The sequence below is a fragment of the Dermacentor albipictus genome, chromosome 7, assembly GCF_038994185.2.
Source record: "Dermacentor albipictus isolate Rhodes 1998 colony chromosome 7, USDA_Dalb.pri_finalv2, whole genome shotgun sequence".
NCBI classification, from domain to species: Eukaryota; Metazoa; Arthropoda; class Arachnida; order Ixodida; family Ixodidae; genus Dermacentor; species Dermacentor albipictus.
In genome coordinates this window covers 132,963,249-132,977,018 of record NC_091827.1, presented here as the reverse complement: position 1 = coordinate 132,977,018, position 13,770 = coordinate 132,963,249, and the positions used below count along the sequence as shown (strand labels likewise).

The 13,770-nt window shown below is 46.1% G+C and overlaps 1 protein-coding gene across 1 annotated transcript in view; it reads left to right on the top strand.

Annotated features, from left to right (window-relative positions):
• Positions 1-13,770, top strand: part of Trap1 (TNF receptor associated protein 1) — a 135,723-nt gene that overhangs the window by 33,701 nt on the left and 88,252 nt on the right. Inside the window, exon 4 of the mRNA XM_070522727.1 lies at positions 7,954-8,169. Coding sequence (XP_070378828.1) covers positions 7,954-8,169 — 216 coding nt within the window. The remainder of the gene's footprint in view (positions 1-7,953; positions 8,170-13,770) is intronic.

Here is a 13,770-nt window from a genome sequence, read left to right as displayed (position 1 = left end):
ACTGGAACCGGTGTAGATAGGTGGTTATTTATAACAACGTACTGCGATCGATTAGTAAGAAATTCTGCAATCCATGCTAAGATAGTAGGATGTAAATTTAGCTGGGAGAGTTTCACAAGTAATCGTTTATGAGGCACTTTATCAAACGCTTTAGCATAATCAAGAAAGATCGCGTCAGTCTGTATGTTACTATCCAGGTTAGTGTGGATGTCGTGTAGAAAAACTGCAAGCTGTGTTTCGCATGACAAGCCCTTGCGGAAGCCATGTTGTGAAGGATGGAAAAAGTGATTACTGTCAAGGAAATTTATTATGTGGGAGTAGATCACATGCTCCATGATTTTACAGGGGACGCTTGTTAGGGAGATAGGGCGGTAATTTAGTGGGGAATTTCTGCTACCTGACTTGAAAACAGGAACGACCTTCCCTGTCCTCCAGTCGTCTGGAATGATTCCTGTAGAAAGTGACTGTGAAAAAATTAGGGTGAGATAAAATGAGACGTTGTGTTTGGTGTTTTTCAAGATTTTGGTATTAATTTCGTCCATTACAGCAGAAGATGACAATTTAATATTTTCTATTATGGATGAAATTCCATTTTCACAAAAGTTTATCGCTGGCATGTCACAATGAAAGTCAAGCGAAGGTAAACATGGGGGTGCGGTCCCTTCATCAGGAAATACAGTACTGAACGTGGTGTTGAACAAGTTCGCACAGTCCACGTCCGTAATCCTTTCATTCAGGTCACTGGTGAGTACGATTTCTCGCGGTTCGTCGTCTTTCAGTGTTTTCCAAAACTGTTTGGGATTAGATTTTAGTAGCTTGGGCAATTCTAAGTGGTAAAAAGAGTGCTTTGCTTGATGTAGAGTAGAAAGGTAGTTTTTATCTGCTTCATAATATTTCTCCCATGCTTTTGGTTGATCTCTAATCTTTGCAACCCGGAATAGACGTTTCTTTTTATTTTCAAGCCTTTTTAATGTTTTCGTAAACCATGGTTTGTGACGACTGGCTCTGAAACTTACTTTAGGTACAAATTTATCGGTTAATTCCTTCAGCTTTTCTTTAAAACGTGTCCAGTTGGCGTCAACATTATGGTGGTGGAACGTTGTCTGAAATGTGGGAAAAAATGTGCAAAGGTCCTCATTTATCGCTTCATAATCGCCTTTGTCATACAACTGTATCGTTTTCTTGTACATTTCGCACTTTGTTGGTCGAAAAGAAAAGCCAGCATGAATTACCTTGTGGTCACTTATTTCCTTGAGATAATGGATGTACGAAAGACTTTCGGGGTTGTTGGTTAATATTAGATCTAAGATATTGGATGTATCCTGTGAAACACGTGTTGCTTCAGAAACCAGCTGGGTCATGTTAAAATTGAGGCAGATATCGAGGAAGTTCCTGGCCTCGGTTAGTCCTGTCGAAGAACACAGATTGTCAGTGTGCCAGTCTATTTGCGGGAAGTTAAAATCGCCAAATAGTAGTATGTGTGCATTTGGGTGAGCAGCAGTAAGCTGACACATGGTTTGGTTAAGCTGGCTGCAAAATTCGGAAGTAGTGTGGGGAGGTCTGTAACAAACGCCTAGTAGTACGGTGTGTGGGCGTGATTGGATAGCCACCCATAATATTTCCAACTGTGACCGAACATTGATTACTGCACAAGACAATCGTTCGTGGAATGCAATCAGTACACCACCACCGCGCGTAGGTGCACGGTCATTGCGGTACACACGAAAGTTTGGTAGGTCCGATAGCACTTCAGTATCGCTCACGTCGTCAGTGAGCCACGTCTCGGTAAGTATTAGTAGATTACTGCTAGAGGACAATACAATGCTAGATATACGTTCACGTTTTTGAAGAAAACTGCGGATGTTAGTGTAAATTGCAGAAAGTGAAAAATCATCGCTAGAGACAGCATATGCTCGGTTCTTTTCTTTCTTTTTTTGATGCTTCGTCTGCTATGATAATTCTTTGATGCTGTTAGTACTGTCGTCAAAGACGTAACGCTTTTGGTTCATATACAGAGTTTTGAAACGTACGGAAAATGGTTTGTTCTTGCTTTTCGCAAAAGCAATTAGTTGTTTACGGGCATTTTGGACTGGGCGCGAGAAATCCTCACCGATGCCATAACTTGTCCCTTTAAGCATCCGGCCTTTTGACAATATTGCAGCTTTGGTCTTGTGTAACGCAAGCTTTACTATTATGGGCCGGCAGCGACCGGCTGAGGGACGGCTGAGGCGATGCGCACGCTCTATATCCCTTGGTTCCAAGGTTAGCTGTAAATTATCCCGGCAAAGGTTTGCGACCAACTGCTCTGTCTCTGCGACAGTTTCCGAGGAGGAGGGGTCGGGGATGCCGTAGAAGATTAGGTTATTTCGCCTCGAACGGTTCTCGGCGTCATCCATACGGGCTTCCAGCTCCGAAATTCGAGAGGCAGTGCGCTCTGTGCCGATGCGCATGATTTCAATTTCTTTCCGCAGTGGTACCAATGCCTGATAGTGATTTTCAAGATCTGTTAGTCGTTCGTTCAATTTCCCTATTGTTTTGTCCGTATTGCCGAGTTGAGCTTTCAGGCCTTGTATTTCAGCGAGTACCTGCGCTTGGCCGTTAGTAGATTACGCAATTCCGCGAGAAGGGCTTCATTAGAAGGGCCAGGGTTAGATTCAATATCTCCAGCTTGGAGTAGTAGCGAGTGCATTACATCAACACATTCAGCAATAATAGCAATACAGCACCGTGGGCTCGTCAGCTGTACCAGGCAATAATTACTCGTTTTTTTTGAAAACATAACGTAAGGTTCACCAACCTGCATAGCGAAAGTGAACTGATTAGTGGTCTGTGCACTGGCACAGTCACCAAGCCCACAGGATTGCGCCGAAGGTGCTTGTTCCTTTATAGCTGGTAGACTTGTTGCTGTCGACGATGATGCGGCAGCCCAATCTCGGGAGAGTTCCGCTGTCCAGCGTGCCCCATGCGGCTTGGGTAGGAACTGCAGCCTGCCGACAGGTAGGATGCGGGCAGTGGGTCCGTAGCTTCCAGGATCGATGAGTCCGCATTCCGATGTTGTTTGCGATGCTGCATGCGCAAGCGCAGGCAGCAGCAGGCGCACAACGCAGTAAACCATCTGCATAGCGAAAGTGAACTGATTAGTGGTCTGTGCACTGGCACAGTCACCAAGCCCACAGGATTGCGCCGAAGGTGCTTGTTCCTTTATAGCTGGTAGACTTGTTGCTGTCGACGATGATGCGGCAGCCCAATCTCGGGAGAATTCCGCTGTCCAGCGTGCCCCATGCGGCTTGGGTAGGAACTGCAGCCTGCCGACAGGTAGGATGCGGGCAGTGGGTCCGTAGCTTCCAGGATCGATGAGTCCGCATTCCGATGTTGTTTGCGATGCTGCATGCGCAAGCGCAGGCAGCAGCAGGCGCACAACGCAGTAAACCATCTGCATAGCGAAAGTGAACTGATTAGTGGTCTGTGCACTGGCACAGTCACCAAGCCCACCTGACTGCTATGTGAAGTGACTGCTATGTGTATTCCGCAAACGAAAAATAACGCACCAGCGAGATGCGTGAAGCTCAGCGTAAGTTACTTCGAAGAACTTATTGTTGGGCGAGTTGGTACATATCAGCGAACATTTTTAACTGCGCGAACAAACAGACCACAGAGACAGCATGGGACAAGGACGGGCGCAGACTTGCAACTAAAGTTTATTCCAGAACTTTTATGTCTTTTTTTTGTGCCGCTGCCGAGATAGTCGAGCCAGAGAGCTACTCGAGGCGTACCATATTAGAAAGAAGGGACAAGACTGTGTCAGTGACACTTCAGTTTATATACACAACAGTGATGTGAGGTTTATTGACGAGCGTAGCTAGGTCGCGTAAAACTCTTGCTTGGGCTAGTTGGTTCATGCTTGAAGTAGTAAAGGCGAGGCGCAGAAGACCAGGACTCAAGAAAAAGAACACAAACGACAGGACCGGTCCTGTCGTTTGTATTCTTCTTCTTGAGTCCTGGTCTGCGCCTTGCCTTTACTACTTCTAGCTAGGTCGCGTTTTGCATATACAAGGTTTTTCTTTTCTTTTATCTTTTTTTTTCGCGCACGCGCAGTAGTGTATGTCGCGGGCGTACTTATATGTGGTCGTTGTGGAATAAACATTAGTTGCAAGTCTGCGCCCGTCCTTGTCCCATCCTGTCCCTGAGGTCCGTCTGTTCGCGCAGTTAAACAATGTTCGTAAGTTACTTCGTTATCCACGGTGTGGACGCATGAAATTATAGGCGACATTGATTCTTGAAGATGGGCGACAGCAGACAAATCCTAGCGGGGAGCTGCGATTGCCGTGCTGGCATCGCAGGGAAGTGCAAGGACGCTGCGGTAGTTTCCCTGTACATGCAGGACGGCAAATACGAATCTAAAACATCTCATCCAAGAACGTGGGGCGTACGAACGACCCGTAAGACCTACCCGAGGTACACGTTGCTCTCCCCAAACATACACAAAAAAGGGTAAGGAACTTACCAGTTGTGTTAGACTACGCTGGCAAAATATTGTCGCCCAAGTTACTGGAAGTGCGATACTTTTATGTTGCGATTTTTCAGTGCGTGCAAAGGGGGTTCCAATAAACCACGTCGTCAAAAATTTTGGCGATCTCGACTGCCCCTTAGTTGATAAGCTGGGCGCAGAAGGGTGTATGCCAGCTCAAACAGCTGCAACCTCTCCTCAAATCTCTCAGCAAGCCCTCGCTGTTTGAATGAGAGAGGATTGGGAATGAGTTCCACAGCTTTACTGCGGTACAGTGTGGGAACTAACTACTTTGTTTTCTGCATATCGTGGTACGCACTGCAGGTGCCCCGTTGCTGCCATCATTGCTGTAAAAGCAAATAATTCAGTGTTAACGCACTTGGCATAACGCCGGAGCAAAAAAACAGCTTATGCCGTCGGATGAGCGCTATCCATGTTGACGCTGTTCTGCTTCATACGGTCAGCTTGGAAACCTGTAAAACTTTGTTCCTCGTGAGTTGGTGTACGTGCTGTTGCAGCCCGCTACGCAACAGCTCGGGTTGCACTTCGGGCTTGCTCAGAAAAGGCAACAGCTACGCGCGAAACAGTGCACAGACAGGCATTTAGAACGCAAGCGGTCTGGTCGCATCCTGCCGGTTCCGCGCTCGCCGCCGCGAGGGGCGCCCTAGTAGACGCGGGTAGCACATAGCCGGCAGTCAAGTGGAACGCGTCAAAAAGTTGCCTTTAAACTGAGGAAGAGAAACCCGCGAGCGGCGTCTGCTCTTCCATGAACTACCGATACCCCCCGCAAGCGCTGCTGTTCTGAGGGTGCCGCCGCAAATGGGAACAGCGGCGCTTCCATCAACTATCGACACCCCCCCATGAGTGTTGCATGCACTGTAAGACTCTCAAAAATGTTGAAAAACCCTTTCGAAAAGCGAACACGCGGGATAGCAAAAAGATACGGGTAGGACCATAGAGCAAACATAAAATTGTAACTACGTTGTAGCTCTTGTTGGTATCGCTTTTCTTGGCGGGGCCATGTTTTGGTTTCGATTGTAAGTCGACCCCCCAACTTCAGACTTTCAAATTTAAAAAAAAGGGGTCGACTTACAATAGTGTAAATACAGTCTCCGTGCTTCAACAACTTGTCGCGTTGATGCAGTGCTGCATCAACCAGCCCACAGGGCTGCACCCACAGCTCTGTAGAGCTGTGGGTGAAGCTGAGCTGTGTCCGCAGCCCATTCATGTTCGGAGGGGGGAAAGGGTGACGGGAGAGAGGCGTGCAGAGATGGCTAGAAAATGAGCACGCGGCGGCTGTTGGAGTTTTGTATAGGACATACCTCCAGACCCTTGCATTTCAAGGGCTCTGTTGAGGCAGTAGTGCTTCTTGCAAATGTTTGCCTGTGACATATTTTAGCATGTCATTGTTCTTTCGCTATGTATATTTCGTGTCCATGGTACACTTCATTAGCCATTGCCATAATTTTATTACATATAGGCTTTACGCACTTTACAGCAACCATTCTTTTCAGGTCCCTTTACAGTCACGTCACATTCACCTGTCGTAATTCATTGCTCCACTGCAAACTCATTAACACTGGCCTGGCGCTCTTTGGCCATCCCTGCTCCTTGCGCCAGAAAACCCCATACATCATCATCATTATTGGCATTAGTTGAACACAGCAGTACACACATAAAAAGGTGACGTGTGGCAGTTCTCATATGCACCTTTGATCTGAAAAGTTTATTGATTGAAAAGGTGTCTGGTAAATGTCATCATAAAGGGTCAAGCTGTCTTGCTGGGAGCATATGGTGTAACCTCGGTGATACAATCATGGCTGGTGTGATTTCGCGTTGATACGAATTCATACGATGCCCCGGCAGAAGCACACTTTATACTGCGAGCAACATTTTGGATGTCCTAAACAATCCCCCCCTGCGCATTGGTTTGGGTGATAGAATGAGAGAGCCACGAGCGCCGTGACTGCCAGCTTCAAAGTGGCGAGGAGGCTATGCCGAGCATGCCGAGGCGGGTTGGCAGACGGACCATTTCCATATTCGCAGTGCGAGGGAAGGCCGGCAGAAGGCAGCCAATAACACGGCGGCAAATGCATGCACTGTATGGAGCGGAAACGGTCCGGCTTTGGCGGTCTCTTCTTGTTAGGCTCATGCTGTGCTGTATCCAATGTTCTTGCAAAGCCTGTTTTGTGAAGTTTGTGGACAACTTCCAGAATTAGCTGCTGGTTGACCTGGCGAAGAAGAAAACCCAGAAGGACATTCGGGACTTCTTCCATCCGTTAATCTGTGAATAAATTTCTAAAAATGAGTTTCGGGCCCTTTAACATGCTGATTTCATTTGTTTTTTGGGGCTATGAATTTCGGGTGATACAAATATTTCACACAATTTACGTGGCCCCTTGAGATCTATATCGCTGAGGTTTTGCTGTATGTGCATTTACTTGAGAAGGTTGTTTACACTGTGCTTTCCTTGTGTCTTCTATTAACTCTGCTTGCTGAGTAAAAATTTCAGTAGCAATTCTCTTCGTATGGTGTGTACCTGCACTAGAAAGCACTATATGTTTACTTATATTTGAGTAAATCTAGGCCATAAACTAGATGTGTACAGAGAACACATGTGACGGGATGGGTGACAACTTCCAACTGGTTTTATACCTGTCACACAGGCACAAAAATACCATTAATTCGTTGATGCTTAAGTTTCCTAATGACATTTTTTTCGGCGGACCTGCCACATGTCCAAATTTAATGACATTTGACGCGGTGATGCTGGTGACAGTATCTTCTAAATTGAGCAATGTTGACGTAGGGAATAAAAATCAGTGTGCATTAACAAGTTTAGTTTGCCTTCATGAATACGAAATGTAAAAACAAGCATACTATGGTGCTGTTAGCTTGTGTTTGTTGCTATCTTTTAGGACGTTTGAACTAACTTTGGCCATTACATGTTCAATTGGAAGCACGAAAGCAAAATGGTGCCTGCGCTGTCGAAGCTGTTCCAATGCTTACCTGGGGAAGTTTGTCTAGTACAACTCCTGCAGGAGTATTGTTGTAGAACATTATGTATGAATTATTTTTTACGTGATAGAGGCTGTTTCAAGCACTTAAATTAATTTGCACTGGGCACGCTATGACATTGAGAGTATGCATTTCTCAGTCGAACTAGTTCTGGTGAATGCATTAGATAACGAATGAAATTAAGGCAAATGATATTAGGTTTGTCCGTGTGGCATCATGCAAATTTAATAAAAATATAAGGCATTAACAAGTTAAGGCCATTTTCTGCACCAGTGTGGCACAGGTATTGCTCGGGTTTAGGTTCTGTCATGTGACATCCTGTCTTATGTTGTTCACTTGCAGTTTGCGCTGCAGGTTTCTTTAAATATGACACACCAACTAGCTTAAACCAAAATTCTGCTGTAACACTGTATGGTTCTTGTTAACAGGCACTGTGGCTCCTGGAGCCCCGGCATGTGACACAAGCACAACACGACGAGTTCTACCGCTACCTGTCGGGGGCATTTGATGTGCCTCGCTTCACAGTGCATTTTTGCACTGATGTGCCCCTCTCCATTCGATGTCTCCTGTACGTGCCCGAGGGCAAGCCCGGTCTCTTTGACATGAGTCGTGAGAAAGATGGTGTGGCCCTCTACTCGCGCAAGGTGAGCAGTGCCCATACGTGTCGTAAACTGTATTTCCACTGCGCCGAGGTGATCTGGGTCTTGAAAATTTCCTGAACTCACTTGTGCACATTTCACAGGTTATACACTCGTTTAACACCTTGAAGACAGTGCCCATAGGTCACCGATCATAAATGATCCACTGCGCTGCCGAGCTCAAACTTCCATTTGCTGGAACATGTAATCGCATCATGGAGGTAGTTTGAGAATTAGGCTTCCAGTTTCAGTGCAGTTTGTTCTCTTTCCAACAGGCAGCAACACATGAGAGAATTGTCTAGAGACCGGTGGTGGCCATCATCATCATCATCAGCCTATTTTATGTCCGCTGCAGGACGAAGGCCTCTCCCTGTGATCTCCAATTACCCCTGTCCTGCACTATTCCAACTAGCACCCGCTAATCTCCTAATTTCGTCGCCCCAACCTAGTCTTCTGCTGTCCTCTACTGGCGGTGGTGGACATAGACAAACATGACCTCATGCTCACATCGGGACGCGCAAGAAAGCAGACATCAATCGCACAATTCTGCTGCTTCGACAACAGAAGTTTTTTATTAAACCAGCAGTGAAGAGTCTGAAGGCAACTTTGGCAGCTCTGATTTCAGTTAGGAAACGGGATTCAGGAGACGACCAACCAGGGACTTAAGGGTGGACGCGGCCCTTGAAAACCGAAAAACAGCAAGAACGTTGATTTTTGAAAAACAATATTTTGGGGTTGTATGTCTCATAAACTACTTGTTTTATAATTATCAGCACGTAATTCAACCGCAAAGTAAAAAGAAATGCAACTTTTGAGGCCACCGCGGCCTACAATACGTGCAAATGCTGAAATTAAGTCAAACTTTGCGCGTGCATCATTCCCTGCCCTTGCGACCTGCCCGCGCCACCTTGGTGTCATTTTGACCATCAATTCTTTGTCTCTATTATGGTGTCTAGAAGGGGGCAGTGTGATGGGCAGCGTATCTGTGCTGTGCGAGAGAGAGGCGCGATGGGCGATGAAAGTTCCCGGCACCGTTAGGGCCACTGAAGCACACTAGTGTGCAAGGACAAGCCTTTGCCATTGTAGGGCCAGCGAGGTCTGCCAGGCAAAGGTAGGCTTGTAGACTGCACTTGTTTGCACGCTGATCGGTATCACTGGGAAGCGTCACACTGGGATTATTTTGAGGTGCGTGTTGCATAATATTGTGCTGTTCATAGCGTGTCGTGGCCTCATGGCGTCGATAGCGCGAACACGTTTCGTACTTGGGTGCAGAAGCAGGTACAGAACCTGCAAAGCCAAGGGGGTGGGGCCTCTCTATTTAGACCGCCTAAAGCGCCGCTCTGCATGAATTGTTGTCATGACTCAAAACATCTAATGTGCTGGGAATGAGTTGACAACAGAGTGTGTCCTTTGCCAACGGCACTTAAAATTGAAGTACATCGAAAGGACCTTTCGGCATGTGATTAATGGGGAAGTAGTCACCAGAGAATCACCTGAATGCAATACAGACAGCGTGTTCATACAAAAAATTGACATGGAAGGCCCATTGTACCCTGGACATGAGTTAGCCATGCTCATTAAAAGGTTAGAGGTTGCATTCACATAATTTGTTTAAACAGAGAAGCTTTATGCTTTCAGTGTGCATGATTTTATGCAGTTCTTGAACAGTTTAACACTCCGCCAAGTGGGATGCGAGCTCTATCGCAAGGAGCTCACTGCAGAAATGATCCAGTTTGTAGTGTAACTAGGCTGTACTTTTTCACATTGGACAAGGGCAAAGCTTATCAAAGGGGGACCCAGAAGCATTTGAAGTTAAGTATAGTGAATTAGAGCCTACTGCTAAGGTCGGTCTGATGTGTGCATGTGGATTACTGTAATACATAATAAATGGTTTCCTCGTCTTGTGGATCTGTACAACAAAAGCAGTGATGGAAAATATTTAGTGCATATTGAGGGTTCGTCAAAGCGCCGACATATGTACCTAATTTTTATTTTAAGGAAGCAAAAACTCTTTAAAGGGCATGTTGCTGGCACATGCGGATGCGGATTCCCCTGTTTATTGTGCGCAGCCCCAGCATTGATTTTGTCAGAAACGACCCAATGTGAATGTGACGTGCGTGCTAACTGCCATGCACCGCCCCTTTGAAAAGCTGTGAAAACTGCACAGCAGCTGCAATTAGCGCCATCTGCAACTTTCATCGCTCCTTTGTGCAACCAATCGGCTCCCACCCATCACACTGCCTCCTTCTAGCCACCATTTCTCTGTTTTGCCGCCTTGCAAAGTGGCATAGTCGGTGTGGTTGAGGCGCTATTGGTGTTTTCTCACGATATGATGCGGCGCGCTGATTGGCTGGATTAGCCAGTGGGATTCAAATCCCACTGGCTAAAGCACGCGTGCCATTGGCTGCTGTGCGGCTGCTCTCTTCGATGCCATGCCCGCCGCACTCGCGTCTTTGTTGCCCCTTGCTCCGTCCGCTTCAACAGACATGTGCTTGCGAGCTGCTCATCGCCTTGCGCTATCTTTTAAATTATATTCAGAGCTTAGTTTTTTTTTCGCTAGTTCTGTGGTTTTCATCCTCATTGTTCCATGCGATGCCAGCAACGAAGCCCAAGACAGTGCACACGTTTGGTGCACGGAAGCGCCATATGCGACATGTACGAGCATCGAAGTTTCGATCTTCCACTGCGAGAACCAACTGCGTAAGACGCTTGCAGCGGTAGGACTGTGCTGTTGGCTGTCGCCAGTCGAGAATCCAACACATTGAGTGCCTCGAGCAGCAAGAGCTGATTAGAAGCTCTGCAGGACGTTTCTAATAAAAATATATGTGTTCAACTCGGTTTTCTCTGAATGAATTTTTTCGCTAGTAGTGGGGCTAGGGAAGCCGATATCTCAAGAACTGCTCTTCAGATTTGTGTGCCGTGTTTTTTAAAATTGTTTCCGAATGACTTTGCCAGGGTTAACAAGCTTCTTTTTTTCTTAAAGCTGGTACAGTTAATTGATAATGAGCAATTAATTTTTGATCAATGTGGTCATTACTGGCTACATCAAATTCAAAGTTGTGCCAAAATTTTTTGGAGGTGAAATAAATAGAAAGGGGTTTTGTAGCCCTCTGGGATATCTATCAAGGAATTATCACAGTGAATTAGAGCTTCTTACGTTGTCCTGGTATTTCTCCAGGCTCTTCCTCAGGCATACCCATGAACCACCTAGTTAGACCTCAATAACTCTGGAACTAATAAACACATCTTCATGAAACTTTGCAGTTCCTCACAGTTTGGTGGTATGAATGTACCTTGAATGTTTCATCCGAATATCATAAAAAATAAAAAGTTCGGTCTCCATGGTAGCCTCCCCCCTTAAACTAGTGTTAGAAGGGGAGCGTAGTACCACACTCAATCCGCTCTTGAGTAGGTACGCATGCTTGCTGTGTGTTCTCATTGATTCATCTCTATTTTGTAGTGTTTCAACAACCTATGGTAATTCATATGATGAAGACAGTTAACAGAACACCAACCAAAATGGTGTTGTTCACTTCTTGTTCACACTGCCAGACGTTGTCCAAGCATTGATTTCAAGCTATGGTAATGGCCTCCTGCCGTCAGTATAGAAGCGAAAGGAATTTTCGCTAGGAGGGGAACCTGGCATAACGACGATGTGGGTGTGGCACTCACAAGTAGGGTGTGTCAATGCACAAATCCTGCCCTGCTCTTTGCAGATGGCGACATTCATTGAAGCGGCCGATGCCAACAATACCACTTCGAAACCAGCTTTCTTGGCATGCTCTGCCATTTTCAATCTCGCTTCAGATGGCCACCTTCACATGGCCGTCAGCAGCCATCATACACATTGCCGGCCTTGCTGTGACAACAGAAAAATTACTGGTTGCTGCAGCCTGCAGTGCTCTAATCATTTGCGAAATTGCTAGTGGATGGTGAATGGATGGTCTATGGATGGTAAATATTCAGCAGAGGAATAGGCTGTCACAAACACCTCGTGTGTTGACCCCTTTTCCTTTCAAACTACACTTTATTTCTACATATATCAAACCACTACACTCATTCGTTCCTTATGGCAAGTGTTTTGCTCTCCCGGCAATAACAGTAAAACCTCGTTAATTTGACCCCCGTGTATTAGGAAAATTGGATAATTCAGATTCTTCCTTTGGTCCTGACAGGCATACGCATTATTTAATGCAATGAAACTCTTATAAATTCGGACGTATTTGGTTACACATTGGTTAATATGGACAACTCTCGGAGCTTGGTCAGCATAGAGCGCCGCAAATGTGCGATGCAAAGGAGCAAAAACGGCGTCGGCCTCCAATGAAACAAGATGACGGAGTTTGCATCGCCATGGTGATCGTAAATGACAATGCCAGAACGTTTCGCACCTGTTCGTGCCTTTGAAGCCTTTATTCTTGCGTTTACCGCAGCACATAGCTCCGTGGCTTCATGAGTGCATAGTCACCATCCAGGATTGTGTCAATAGCGGCCGCAGTTTTGTCTGCAATGGTTGCGGCAAACAGTTTCGTCTTGACTCGGTACGCACATCAGCGGCAAGCCTTTAGAACCGCAAGGTCGCCGTCCATGATCGCGTCGATAGGGGCCGCGGTTGTGTCAGCAGTGGTTGCAGCAAACAATAGTTGCATTTGACTCGGTGCGAAGCTGTCAAATATGAAAAGCACCGTCTACATCGTGATAAGTGGTGACCTGACAGCAATATTATCGGGATGTGCGTGTGGTAGTGAAAAGCATGTCTCAGATGAATACTCGCGCCGCGGCCGTGCTGTGGAGGAAGTCCTGAAGCTATTACCGCAGCGAGCGCTAATCTTTCACAAAGGGAGGAGAATTGCAGCTTGCTCACTGGTGTTGGGCAAAGTATAAACAGGATTTGCCGATTCATTCAGTAAATACAGGTATGTTGACATAGCAAGCATTTGTTTGTTTTTAGGATACCCTCGATAATTAGGCATTCGATTAATTCGGACATATTTTGCGGTTCCGTGAAGTCCAAATTAACAAGGTTATACTGTATTATTTATACCCTCTTAGAACACCAAACCTCGTAAGTCTCTTGTGGCGCTTTATAATATGGAGCCCTGAAGCTGGTGCGAGCAAGCTAACAAAAATTGCAGAAACTGAAATCAAAGCCAGATGTGGTCAGTAGACTCAGTGCTGACTTGTAAACAAAAAAATTACGCAGATCCCACTCACTGTAGAAATCAAAGTTATGCGAAACATTTTACAGGCCGCTGGCATCGACCCTGCCTCAACCACGTGCCTCAACCGGCTCTGACTTCAAGCAGGCACTCATTGTGGAGTTTGGACACGCTAAGGGTCAGAAAGGTCGGCTTGCCTAGTTGTTCGATCGTTGTGAAAGCGTTTCCCTTCCAAGTAGTACACCAGTACTTCAGAAGAGTAGAATCTGGGGCCAGTCGGTGATGCATATTTGGCTACGGTGAAGTGTGATGGAAGGGACAAAGTAAGACTAGACAGACAGGATAAGCATTACTAACAACTCTGAACATTTATCGGAAAATTTTGCAGCAGCAGGATAATGCATGCATGCACATAAGACACTCTGAGACCAGCAACAGAAAGAGCAGG